At 48.5% G+C, this 14,236-nt stretch overlaps 1 protein-coding gene across 1 annotated transcript in view; it reads right to left on the bottom strand.

Moving 5' to 3' along the window:
* Positions 1-5,326: 5,326 nt before the first annotated feature.
* The window catches only part of BMERB1 (bMERB domain containing 1), a 94,073-nt gene continuing 85,163 nt past the window's right edge, over positions 5,327-14,236 (bottom strand). Inside the window, exons 4-6 of the mRNA XM_070412932.1 lie at positions 9,319-9,433; positions 7,944-8,026; positions 5,327-6,887 (exon numbers count right to left, since the gene is read on the bottom strand). Coding sequence (XP_070269033.1) covers positions 6,775-6,887; positions 7,944-8,026; positions 9,319-9,433 — 311 coding nt within the window. The 3' untranslated portion in view covers positions 5,327-6,774. The remainder of the gene's footprint in view (positions 6,888-7,943; positions 8,027-9,318; positions 9,434-14,236) is intronic.

Genomic DNA, 14,236 nt, shown 5'->3' on the forward strand with positions numbered 1-14,236 from the left:
TCCTAATGGCTTTGGGAATGGTTTTAAAGGGGGGAATGACATGGGTTTGCATAATTCAGGAAATCACCTGGCTGCTATGCGGAAAATGACCAATGCTTAGAGGGATCACTGACAGTTAAGCTACTGCGCTGACCAAGCAAAAGATGGAGACTACACTGAGGATATGGTGGTGTAGACATATCCTAGAGAAATTTAGGAGGTAGGCGCTAAAGATCTGGCAGTTGTGTGGCTGTGAAGAGGATTATAAGAGTCAAGGACAAGTCCTAGGATAATCTTGGGCAATTGGGTGGCACATTTTCCTGAGATGAAATCACAGGGGAAACTTAGGACAAGGGTCGGCCAACTTGTTCTTAAAGGGCCAGAGAGTAAATATTTTAGGATTTGCAAGCCACATGGTCCCTGCCACAACTCTTCAACTCTGCTGTTGTAGCACAAAGGCAGCTAGAGACAATACATACAAAAATGCACTTGGTCATGTTCTGATAAATATTTCTCAAAAAAAGGTGGTGGGCTGGTTTGCTGACCCATGTTTTAGGACATGTCACATTTGAGGTGCCTGCTCTGGATCCAAAGGGAGATCCACAGGGAGCAGTTGGAGACAAGGGTGCGAGTGTAGGAGAAAGGTCTAAGCCAGAGAGAGAATCCAGGAGCAGTCAGAGTGCAGGTGGGCATCTCAGACCAGCAGAGCGGGGTGAGCAGGATGCTGAGAGCCAGGCCCTGAGATCAGGAAGAGAGAAAAAGGACTGGATAAATGTCTTTCTGAGTGGTGGGAGGTGCACCTAGAGTGTGAGCACCTCAGACGTCGAGCGTGTGTGGCAACATGGCACAGAGAGCTGGGCAGCATGAGGGCTGACATGCGTCAGCTGGATGTAAATGAGGGGTGCCAGATTCTGTCACCCCAAAAGGTATCTGTTTGGCATTGTTTTGAGCTAAAGGCCATTGAGAAGCAGCTGATGCACAGAAACTCTAAAAACAGGGGTTTTATAAAGGAAAATTCCATTTATAAACGAAGTTTAAATTCCCACTTGTAAAAGGTGTCTCCCTTTCCCATACCAGGAAGAGGACTCTTATCAATGGAGAAGGTAGGACTTAAATCTGCACAAACAAACCTTACTAAACAACCCTTGTCTACCATACTTTTCCCAGTCACCTATGCATTACTTGTCTCTCTCCCCCACCCACCGCCTTCCCCCATCTTTCCCCACCAGAATCCCCAGAAACCCTTTCCTTTATTATTATTTTTAAAATATTTTAAAAATTGATTTCAGAGAAGAAGGGAGAGGGAAAGACAGATAGAAACATCAATGATGAGAGAGAATCATTGATTGGCTCCCTCCTGCATGCCCCTGGATTGAGCCCCCAACCTGGGCATATGCCCTGACCGGAAATCGAACTGTAACCTCCTGGTTCGACACTCAACCACTGAGCTACGTCTCCAGGGCCCCCTTTCCTTTGTTTTAGCCTCAGATGGTAGAGAAGCCCAAGTTCTTTGGGTTACACATTGCTGGGTGCTTCTCGCATGTGTCTGTGCATGCCTGAGTCAACAATTTCTCTTTGTTTAACTCTTGTTTGTCTGTCTTTGGTCAGCTCCATTTACAGAGTCCCATCTGGAGAACCTAAGATGGATAAGGAGAAAGATTTTTTTCCTCCTCTATATAACCAAATGGTTACATCTATGACAAGGGGGTCAGTGACAAGAGAGTGACAGAAACCAGATTAAAATAGGCTAAAGAGGGAGCAGAGATGAGAAAAATGGAGTAAGATGATGAACAAGTCTCAAATAGGCCGTGAAAATATAGAGAAGAGAAGGTGGTGGCTGCTAGGGATGCTGGAATGGAGGGTTGTTTGTTTTTTAATGGAACAGATTTGTTTAAATGCTGATGGGAAAAGAAAGGACTGTTGAGGTTACAGGAGGTGGATGCTGAATGGCGATCCCACCACTAACTACCAATGGGACCTTGGATACCTTCCTCATCTGCAAAGTGGAAGTAATAATAGGGTCTTCCCTGTGGGTTAAGGTGAGGAGATGAGAAAATGTGGATACATGGTTCAGTGCATAGCAATAAGCTCTCAACACATGTTTCTCCTGCTATTATTTTCCCACTCCTCCCCAATCCCTTGACTTCCAGAAGGAGTGAGTCTGGGTGTGAGGGTCCGGAGGTCTGCAAGGTTTCCCAGCTTTGCAGGCAGTGATCTGGGAGCATCTTAAATTATTACTTCCTTCTGCTCTTCTGTAAAAGCCTAAATAAATGGTGGGGTTTTTTTGTTTTTTTTAAAAAAATCAATAGGAATAGCAGGAACATAAGTTAGGTCTACCCCAGGGTTCTGCAGATGTACCAAGGCAGGATTTTTATGAGGGTTTCGATCTCCTTTGGCTTGTTAAATTGGTGACTATCTTTAATTGGTCTGAGGTCAGGCCTTCCAGACCCACATTCTCCACAGGCAAGGGAGAGTGGTGGGCCCTTAGCAGCCCACGTTTTTATTGCAAGAGTGAGGAGCATCTGTGTAGTAGGTTGAATAGCGTCCCCCTAAAATTCATGTCTACTTGCTGTCTCAGAATGTGACCTTATTGGAAATAGGGTCTTTGCAGAAGTAATTAAGGATCAAGATGAGATAATCCTGGATTTAGGGTGGGACCTAAACCCAATGACTGGTGTCCTTATAAAAATAGGAGAGGACACAGACACACATACAGAGGCAAAGGCCATGTGAAGACGGAGGTAGAGATTGGAGTGATGAAGCCAAGGAATGCCAGGAGCCACCAGGAGCTGGCAGAGGCCAGGAAGGACTTTCCCCTAGAGCCTCAGAGGGAGCGTGGCCCTGCTGACACCTTGATTTTACACCTCTGGCCTCCAGAACCGAGCATACGTTTCCGTTGTTCAAAGACACCCTGGATGAGGTAACATGTTATGGCAGCCCTAGGAAGCACTAAGTCTGGCTTCATGGCAGTGAAGGAGGACAGTGTTCCCCAGGGCCAGTGTGGAGACACTAGTGGTGGTGGTGTCTCTTCAGCTTCAGGATGCAGGAAGTGAGTGCACGTCAGAGCTGGGACCTGAGGCAGAAACACATCTAAGACAGAGTGGGAGGGGCTTGCTGCCCACTGGGTGGGGCCATCGGCCCAAGACTCTGGTTCCTCAGTTAGAGAGATTTGTGTCAACTCCAAGCTGCTGTGACTTGACATTCAGATTTACCTTGTTGCTGTTGTTATTAATCCTCACCCGAAGATATTTTTTCCATTGAAGGGGGGTGAGAGAGAGAGAGACCGAGAGAGAGAGAGAGAGAGAGAGAGAGAGAGAGAGAGAGAGAGAGAGAGAGAGAGAGAGAAGAGAGAAACATCCATGTGAGAGAGACACATCGATTGGTTGCCTCCTGCTCGAACCCTGACCAGAGTCAGGATTGAACCTACAACCCAGATATCTGCACAACCCTTCTGTGCATGGGCCGAAGCTCTAACCACGGAGCCACACCAACTAGGGCCAGATTTACTTTTTTTTTTTTGCTCAGAAAAAAACCAACAATATTCTTTAATAGACTGGTTACTCATATATCTCTGATTGCTGTGTTTCTTTATTTGCTCTTCTGCAGCTTGCCTTACCTAATAAGACATGTTATAGATGAAAGGAGTTTTTGTTTTGTTTTATTTTGTTTATCTGGCTAATCCCAGATACTAATGACGTGCTAAAGAAGTCTTGTCCCTTTGTTTCAGCTGAGTTTGAACTTTCTAACTCAGTGCAAAACACTTATAATTCCAGTGGGATCAGTGGTTCAGATCTACCTTTAATTTACAAATATATTTCTTTAAATGCAATCCATTAGTAGCCTAAGAACTTCACTTCTAGGAGATTATCTTAAGGAAAAATCAGAAATTCAGATGAAGCTTTATTCCAGAATGTTTATCATAATATTATTTACTAGTGCACGAAATTTGTGCACGCGAGGGGAGTGTCCCTCAGCCCATCCTGCACCCTCTCCAATCTGGGACCCCTGGAAGGATGTCCTACTGCCGGTTTACAGGGATTGGGCCTAAACCGGCAGTTGGACATCCCTCTCGCAATCCGGGACTGCTGGCTCCTAACCGCTCATCTGCCTGCCTGCCTGATTGCCCCTAACCACTCTGCATGCCAGCCTGCTCTCCCCCAACTGCCCCTGCTGGCCTGCTCACTCCAAACTGCCCCCCCACAGTCTTGATCACTCCCAACTGACCCCCACTGATGGCCTGCTCGCCCCCAACTGGCCCGCCCCCCACCAGCCTGATCACTTCCAATGCCCCCCCCCCCCCCCCACCGGCCTGATCACCCACAACTGCCCTCCCCTCTTGGCCTCTAACTGCCTCTACCTCGGCCCCGCCACCATGGCTTTGTCCAGAAGAACGTCCAGAAGGTCTCCCAGTCTAATTAGCATATTACCCTTTTATTAGTATAGAGGCCTGGTGAACAGGTGGGGGCCGGCTGGTTTGCCCTGAAGGGTGTCCTGGATCAGGGTGGGGGTTCCCTTGGGGAGTGGGGCAGCCTAGGCGAGGGGCCTGTGGTGGTTTGCAGGCTGGCCTTGCCCCCATGGGGTGAGGGTCCCTGTGGGGGGCCGTGGCCAGCCTGGGTGAGGGTCTGAGGGCTGTTTTCAAGCTGGCCACACCCTCTCCAGGGTAGCAGTTCCCACTGGGGTGCCTGGACAGCCTGGATGAGGGGCTGATGGCTGTTTTCAGGCTGGCCATACCCCCTTCAGGGTGGGGGTCCCCGCTGGGGTGCCTGGCTAGCCTGGGTGAGGGGCTGAGGGTGTTTGCAGGCTGGCCAGGTCCCCCAGTGGGGACTCTTACTCCATGCGGGTGTGGCCAGCCTGGGTAAGGGGCTGAGGGCCATTTTCAGGCTGGCCACAGCCCCTTCATGGTGGGGGGTCCCGCTGGGGTGCCTGGCCAGCCTGGGTGAGGGGCTGAGGGCTGTTTGCATGCTGGCCAGGCCCCTTAGCGGGGACTCTTACTCTATGGGGGCGTGGCCAGCCTGGGTAAGGGGCTGAGGGCCATTTTCAGGCTGGCCATGCCCTCCACCGACCCAGGCCCCCAGCCCCTCCTTGAGCGGCTGCCAGGGTGGGCGGGAAGCTTGGCTTCCTCCATTGCCGGGGGCAACCCAAGCCTCCACCTCCATGGCTGCCCCCATCTTTGTTGGGTTAATTTGCATACTTTCCCTGATTGGCTGGTGGGCATAGCAGAGGGATGGTCAATTAGCATGTTTCCCTTTTATTCGTGTAGATAATACTGAAAACCAGAAATAGCCTAAATGTCTAATAGTGAGTAAATAATTAGATAAATTATGGTATATTCAGAAGATTACTAAGAAACCATTGTAAATATTTTATGAAGAGTATTTAATGCTTACAAAGAACTTTTAATGATGTGGGAGAATGATAGTGATATAATACTAAACGAGAAGAGAAAACTTGTTATGAAATGGTACATAGGATGCCAATCATTTTTTTAGTGCATTAATAAAACTGAAAGGAAATATCCCAAAATGTCAGAGTAGTCTCTAGTTGGAGGAATTATGGGAGCTAAAAAAGGAACCCAAAGCATTCTTTCTACTTTCTATACTTTTAAAGTGACTTACTATGTACATGGATTATTTCCATAGTCAAGAAAAAAGTAAAAACTTTGAAAGTGCTGTGTACGTGGTTTCCACTTTTATTTTCTTCAATGGATGATTGCACATCAGCAAATCTTGAGTTATGCTAACTACTGAGGCCGGTCACAACACACACGTACAGAGGTCACATGGGCTGTGCCGAGCTGGCTGTAGCTTATGTACATCAAGTTACACAGGTGGACTTGCTAGGCTGGTTAAAGTACACCACCAAATGATGGGACACGGTTGGGTCAGGCCGCCTCTCCCGCCTGCCACTGTAGTTTAGAGAGGTCTGTGTGTTGGGCTGGTGAGTGGGGTCCTCTGGCACTCCTTCCTGTGGCCCCTGGGGTAGGGAAGAGCGCCTGGGTCAGCATCTGCTTGGGGGTCCCCTGCTTGTCTCCCTTGCCTTGGTGTTGGAGCCTCTGGCGTTTTGTTACCTCTTCCAAGAACTGGGTGTGTTCCAGCCCAGGCCCCATCCCCTCTACTCCACATACCTGGGCAGCCATTGCAAGGGAAGGAAGAACCAAGAGCGAATGGACAGTGTCCTGGTGTGACCCGTGCCCAGGCATGGGAGGGGAGGAAGCGGGAGACGTGACCACGACACCACACACAAGCTCACTTTTACAGATGGGCCCTCTGTCTCCAAGGTGTGTAGGCTGTGTGGAGCCCTCCAGGACACAGGCCCTGGAAAAGGACAGACTGGAGCTGTGCCCCTGGGGCAGGCCTGACAGCAGAGCTAGGAGGGTCGGTGGGGGATGTGTCCAACATGGTGCTAGATTGTTGAAAAGTTGCAACTATACACACCTGGGGATCATGCCCCTCTCCCAAGTCATTTGCATGGTGGGTTAGGTACAGCTAGATAGAAGTGGAGATACACTTTTTTGAGGAAGGACCTTTCCTGGTGGTTTGGATAAACAGTGAGACAGACTCCTGGGTTCGGCATGCTCTGGGGAGGGCCATGCGACGGTGAGGGACTCCCTATTGCTACACTCTGTACAGGGCGGCTGGGCCCGCCCACTGCGCCCACAGCCCCAACGGCAGTCACTGGCTTGCCTTCAACCCCTTCCGCCTTTGAGAGCTCTTGGGCCCCGGTGAAATGGGGGCTATGAAGACAAGTGAATAGGAGGGGGAGTCCCTGTGGCCCCGGGGGCACCCCGCATGGGGGCTACATGATATTGCACTGGGTGGCCCCACAGCAATCCTTGATGAGTGCCAGCCCGGTCTTGGCCACTGTGGGCTTGCTAGGCGGGGGCTCTGCTTTCTTCTCGGCTCGGGAGCCTGCAGCAAGGTAGGAGCACAGAGAAAGAGAGGGAAGAAGGGAGAGAGAGAGAAGTGAGGTAAGGAGAGCCCTGACCATCTGCAGCCCCAGTCCCATCCCAACCCCCAGCCAGACCTTGCTTCAACTCAGGTGATGTGGAGAACTGGCATGCATTTTATATGGTCATACTGACTATTCCCACTGGCTTTCGGTCCTCAGCTTCTGGTCACAGTTTATAAACCTTATCCTATTCAGTTCTCCCTGCCATTGTATCTGCCAAACTTATCACAGGGCCTGGCATTCAAGAAGTAGTCGGTGAATGACTAAATGAGAATTTTGTTCAAGACACTCTAGTCTGAGAGCTCATGTTTCCTTCATTGTTCAGATACTTCTACCACTCAGTCTCTGTTAGCTCTTCTTTTGGAACGTCTATGAAATGTAAGTTGGGCCTTCTTATTCTATCTTCCATGTTTCATTACTTCTCTTTCATAGTTTTCATCTTTTTATCTCTGTGCTGCATTCTGGGTAATTTTCTCAGCTCTATCTTCTAATTTATGAATCCTCCCATCAACTGTATCTCTGTATCTAATCCATTGAGTTTTTACTTCAGTACTGTAACAATATTTTTTTAGAAAGCCAAGTGTTTGCAAATCTACCTTTTCTTTTTTAATAGCATCTTGTTCTATCATTTGTGTTGTAGTCCTTCTCTTATCTCTTTAATAATTTTAAATATACTTATTATGTCTTTTATATAGTCTGTTATTTCTAGTTCTTGGGAGAACAGGCATTCTCTTTTCTCTTTGTTGATTCTATGGACTCCTCTCATCGTGGCTCAATTCATTGATTTTACATTTTTTGTCATTCTATTTTATTTTACTTTATTTATTCATTGATTTCAGAGAGGAAGGGAGAGGGAGAGAGAGATAGAAATATCAATGATGAGAGAGAAGCATCAATCAGTTGCCTCCTGCATACCCCCTACTGGGGATCGAGTCTGCAACCCGGGTATGTGCCCTGACTGAGAATCGAACCATGACCTCTTGGATGGGAGGAGAAGAAATAATGTATGCACTCACTGGCTGGAGATTTAGTTACTTTGTCTAGAGGTTTTAACTTGATTCTCAGGAAATCAGCCATTTCTTTGTCTTCTTCTTGTTCCCTGTGAAGACAGATGTGTAAAGACAAGAGGAAAGTAGAGTAAGCAAGGAAAGCATCAAGGAGCTGAGGAAATGAGGCAAGAGGTTACATGTGTGGGGCCATATAATGGGCTTTGTGGATGATGCATGTATGTTGTTGTATGTTATGGATGGGTGGTACATGTATATTGTTGTGTGTCATATATGGGTGATATGTGTATGTTTTGTGTTATGTGTGGGTGGTAGTTGTGTGTTGTGTGTTATGTATGTGTGGTATGCATATGTTTTCTGTGTTATGTGTGTATGGTATTTGTATGTTGTGCTTGATGAACCTGCTCTGAAGCAGACACATAACGATGGAGTAAATGCCTACCTGAAGCATAGATGAGACTCCAGGGTAGAGGCAAGGACATTACAGAACCCAGTCTCCCTTCCAGAGTCCAGTGAGCTGGGCAACACCTCTCCTGACCCTGTACCTTTAAGTCACCCTAGACACCTGTGCTTCCACAAGATACATGGCAGGTCACCTCACCTCTTCCTACAGTCACCAGGAGCAAAGACAGTGGGCCATGCCTGGCTGAGCTAGGCAAGGCGCATCCGAGGGGCCTTGGATGACCCAAGAGGACACAGAGAATAAAGAGGAAGTTGCCCTCTGAGTTCAAAGAGGCCCTATGAGCCCCTCTCCTTGGGAAGGGCTCCAAAGGCTTTGCTCCAGGACAAAAATATTCAAGAATCAACATTCATGTTTCCTGAGCCCAGCCTCCTCCAGAGCTTCCAGGTGCACCGTGGCTCCAGGCCCCTGGTTGTCCAGATCCAGGTGATGGGTCCATCTGCAAATAGGAGGTGCATCGGAACCACCAATGAGGGGAAAGGAAAGAACAAGGCTGGGAAGTGGACAGGGCAGGCAAGGAAGCAAGTCAGTACAGGGGCAGAGTTTCTGTAGAAACCAACAGAAGTTTCTAGAAGTTGCCTTGATGAGTTCAGAGAAAGGTCAGTGAAGAGAAAATGTGTAGGAAGCACACCTGCATGTTATGTGATGTAATTTCTCCCTGCTCACTTCCTTGAATGACATTCAGTTAAGTAAGACCCACAGGCCTTTGCAAGACGCTGGAGCTGGATTTGAGTTTCTCTTGAATGTGAAATGGGTTCTCAAGCCAGAAGGCTGGGGTTCATTTGGATCCAGTGATAGGGGACCCTTTGGCGAGGCCATGCCTGTTGGGCAGGGCTGTGAGTCCCAGGAGCAGACAATGGGTTTGGAAGGAAGCTGAGGGCTGTGCGCCAACAGCTGGTCCCTGGGGACATGCTGCCTACTCACCTTAACCGCTCGACCTCTGCATCATCCACCAGGAAGTCTCTCTTCTGCACCAGTCGGTGGATCTTCTGGATTAGCTCGTCCTCTCTCTGCTTCTGCAGCTTGGTTTTTTCTTTTTCTGGGAAGAAGAAAACATCAGCAAAGAAACAATTGAGTGAAACTGGTGAAAACACTTGCATCTGAGGGGCCAAGGTTGGAATCCTGGATCTACCATTTCACTAGTTGGGTGAACTTGGAGAAGCAACTTAATCCCTTTGAGCTTCAGTTTCTTCCTCTGTAAAATACAACCAGTGGGGCTTAAACGCAGTGACGTTAGTAAATGGCTTAGCACAGAGCTCAGATGTGGTGAGCGCTCCGTAAGTGGTGAAGCAGCAAGGGGGTCCTGCTGAAGAAGGCAGAGGGTGAGAAGGGCTCAGTGGGGTGCTGGGAGGGAAATACTCCATAGCAAGGACATCCAATCTGTGAGATTCCATGCAGATGGCATGAGTCCTATCCCAACTACCCAGGGCTGGAATGCTGACGAGAAAACAAAAGAACCAGGACTGGAAATGAGGACTGAGAAAACTAGGAGGGCATCAGCTCTCTCTGCTCAGACCCCTTCAGAAGATAAAATAAATGGGCAGCTCACCCGTCTGCCTGCCTAGGACTGGCATTGACAATTTCCTCTAGGTTTAGAGACCGAATCAGAGGTGAAGAAAATATAATATTTGGATAAGAGACAAAATCAACCTCTTCCGTTAACCAGAAGGGAAGTGAGGAAGGGGGAAAAATTTCTAGCAACCCCCGGATTCCTGGTCATCGCTACATTGACAATGGTGGCATCACTCTTCCCATAGTGGGTCCTATGGGCTTGTCAGCATGGCAGAGTGCCTTTCAGCCTCAGCAGGTAAGTTCATACAGTGCCCACAGACTCACCAGAGTACCCTGATCACTCAGCTCTCAGGAGGTTCGTAATGACTTGCAGGTCCCCAAGGAAATGAGAACCTCCCTCCCCAAATTAGTCACCCTGTTTTCTATCTCTTTCCAGTTCAGGCATCCCCAGACTCCCAGGTACTCAGCTGCAGCCCTCCACTCATGCAACTCACAGAAAAAGCCACCTACTCAAAGTGGTCTGTGCCAGCTTACAAACCAGTGACTTATCCAAGTCTCCGTACCACTGGCCAATGCAGTTCACCTGCTTGTGTGACACATACCTTTTCTGCCGGTATCCCCCACCTGTCTGCAGGCATCACCCACTTGCTTCCTCGCACCTGCCTCCAGGCCCCATCCATCTGCTCACTGGCATCACCTACTTGCCCAGAGGCCCCACCCACTTATCTGCAGACACTATCACTTGATTGGTGATGTGACCTCTTGCCAACATCACCCAACTACCTACTTGCCAATAAGAACCACCAGCTTACCAACTTTGCCCACTGCTTGCTGGCATCGCACAACTGATTCTTAACATCTCAATGTGCTGACCCATGTGACCCTCTAACATGCATTTCATCTCCACCAGCACCTCGTTAGCCCAGGCCACCATCACCTCTCCCTGGACCATGTATGCTGTGGCCTCCTAGCCAGTTTCCCTGGCCTGTGGCTCCTATCACAACTGTAAGCCCTCCCTGTCGAACAAGACAGTCCTGGCTTGATGCCCAACCTCCTACCCCTCCCAGCTGTGTGATTCTGGGTACAAATGATTAAATGCCCTAGGTTAACTATTTACCGAACCAAGTACAAAAGAAACAAATACTAATGAAGGAAAAGAAAATCATACAGCATAAATGTGCAAATGGTAAGTGCTTAATAATTGAAAGCTATTATATTTATACTAGAGGCCTGGTGCACAAAATTCGTACACTCGGGGGTGGGGGAGGGGGCGGGAAGGGGGCGTCCCTCAGCCTGGCCTGCGCCCTCTCACAGTCCAGGAGCCCTCGGGGGATGTCCGACTGCCGTAGAGTCTGCTGCACTCACCAGCCATGAGCCCGGCATCTGGCTGAGCAGAGCTCCCCCTGTGGGAGCGCACTGACCACCAGAGGGCAGCTCCTGCATTGATGGGATCAGGCTGAAACCAGCTCTCAGACATCCCCTGAGGGGTCCTGGATTGAGAGAGGGCGCAGGCCAGGCCAAGGGACTCCATTGGAGCATGATTGGGCTAAGGAGGGACACAGGAGGTTGGCCAGCTGGGGAGGGACCACAGGAGGGCTCCAGGGCATGTCTGGCCCATCTCACTCAGTCCTGATTGGCCAGACTCCAGCAGCAAGCTAACCTGTAGGAGCATCTGCCCCCTGGTGGTCAGTGCATGTCACTGGCAAGCGGTTGAGCAGCCTTACCATATCATTAACATATTACGCTTTGATTGGTTGAACAGATGACTGGACGACTGGACACTTAGCATATTAGACTTTTATTATATAGGATTCTCATGAGGTCTTTGTTTTCATTTAATCTAGCTTTCTCAACCTTGACACTATTGATATTTGTGCTGGATAATTCTTTATTATGGGGGCTGTCCTGTGCATTGTAGGATATTCAGCAGCATCCCTGGCCTCCTCCCATTCATGCCAGAAGCACTTCCTCCCCCAGTTGTGACAACCAAAAATGTCAGCTGATTGTCCAATTTGGGGGGACAAAATTGCTCCTGGTTGAGAACCAGTAGTTTAAACCTTTCCAATAACCAGATGAGGGAGGTACTATTTCTATGTCCAAGGGGAAGGTGACATGCCCTCTGCAGCCAGTTCTAAGGCAGCAGTGGTGATGGGAGGAGCAATTTTGTCTTGTCCTTGAGAAACCCTCAAGGCAGGGAAGGTCCCAGGTGTGTGTTTTTCCTGTTGAGGAGCTGATACATTATTTTCTCACCTTGGCTGGTGAAACATGATTTTCTTGGCCATTCGGTGCTCTCTCTCCTTAATATTTTTATTGATGTGTTGCCTGAAGCATCATTTCCCCCCTAAAGTCAGCTAAATCCATCTAGAAATCTGACACTGATCCAGGGAATACACAGAAGACTCTTAACAAGGAGTCAGAGAGAAGGTGAGAGAGGTGAGTAGAAATGCAGGAGAGGTAAGAAAACGTTAGTATCTGAATTTCCACACAAAGGCAATTGGGACAATGTAGTTTCCAGGGGCATCAATGGGACTGGCGTTAGAGACCTGGGCTCTGTTATTAACTGGCCCTATGACCTTGTGCGACCTATGCTTCTCAGCAAGACAGTCCATGGCATTTGGGGAGGAACATTGTTCATATGGAACTGCCCCCAGGCTGCAAGTTTTAGCATCCCTGGCCTCTACCCACTGAGTATCAGTACTGGTTTCATCTTTATTTGAACTTTTGGTATTTGCTTCACTGTGTAGTTTTTGCATGAATTTTGATATTTTTAATATTGCATTAAAATAGTATTTATCCTGATTACTGAACTTTTTGTGCTCCAGCTGAATACCTTGTTCTGCTCACCCCAGTCCTGGTCCTGGATAGTCATGCATCCCAGTGACTGTGCCAACCAAAGACACCGCCCCTGCTCCACCCATTTCCACGCGTGCTCTAGAGGCTGCCACAGTCCCAAATGGACCGAGGTGGCCTTGGCTGACTGGGTGGCCACACACTCATGTCTCCTTTGCCTTGGTGGCTCCCACATGTCCTGCTGAGCCAGAAGTGGCTTTGGGAATTCTTCCCCCAAGAGGGAGATGCCAACCTATGTTAGGCACATTAGAGTCTCCTGGGAAGTTAAAACTTAGGACACAGAGACCCTGAGAATTGGGATCTTGTGTGGGAAGGTCCTAGAGAAGAGATGAAGTGGACTTACTTGGCTCTTATGGTAGAGCAAAAAAATGGATCATGCCTGAGAGAGAGAGAGAGAGAGAGAGAGAGAGAGAGAGAGAGGGAGAGAGAGAATGAATATGAAATCCAAAGAACATTCCAACAGCTTTCCTGTTCTGGTTCCAAACCCTTGTGAGGATGGGCAATATTACCCCCTACCTCAAGTTTCATGTCTACCCTAATTTGGAAATAGGATCTTTGTAGATGTCCTTAGTTAAGATGAGGTCATACTTATTAAGGTGGGCCCTTAACCCAATGACTGATGTCCTCGTAAGAAGAGATGACACAGAGACATACAAAGAGAAGACTGTGACGACAGAGGCAGAGACTGGAGTGAGACATCTACAAGCCAAGGGGCCCAAGGGTTGACAGGAGCCCCAGAAGCTGGGAGAGGCAAGGAAGGATTCTCCTCTAGAGGCCGACACTCCTGGCCTCCAGACTGTGAAAGAATTAATTTCTGTTGTTTGGAGCCACCAAGTTTGTGGCAATTGGCTAGGGCAGCTCAAGGAAACCGACTACAGTGCCCTGGGGCTCCAGGAGTCTCCACAGTCCTTCCAGTAATGGCCTGTTTTTGTTTTGTGCTTACATCAATTGGATGGGTTTTGTACCTTTCGGCCATACTATTGGTGGGTGATGGTTGTGTGGGGGCGGGGGGGGGGGGGGCGCTATAAAATGAGAAAGTTGAACTGACCTGGTAGCTCTCAACCCTGGCTGCTTATCACAATCATGAGAAGGATTTAAAAAATGATCAATGCTAGAGCCCCATACGAATCGAATCGGAATTTCAAGTGGGTCATGTCTGGATTTGGCTATATCCCCCCCCCTCATTCTTTTACTGTTTTATGTTTGACCTTTTACTTTTTGTGGTGATAGTTTTATTGAGATATAAGTCACATACCATACAATTCATCCTTTCAAAGTACTATTCAGTTATGCAACCATCATCACAATTAATGTTAGAACATTTTAATCACCTGCAAAAAATACCTCCGTACTCATTAGCTGTCACCCCCCTTTCCGTTAGGACTGTTCACTCGCTGTTCCCAGGGCCTGCCTGCACAGGGCCTGGCACCTAGCGCATGCTCATTCTAGGATGGCATCTGAAAGTTCTGCTATGATTGCA

The sequence above is a fragment of the Myotis yumanensis genome, unplaced genomic scaffold (genome assembly GCF_028538775.1).
Source record: "Myotis yumanensis isolate MYYU_CA2020_CCGP unplaced genomic scaffold, mMyoYum1.0.hap1 SCAF_4, whole genome shotgun sequence".
Taxonomy (NCBI): domain Eukaryota; kingdom Metazoa; phylum Chordata; class Mammalia; order Chiroptera; family Vespertilionidae; genus Myotis; species Myotis yumanensis.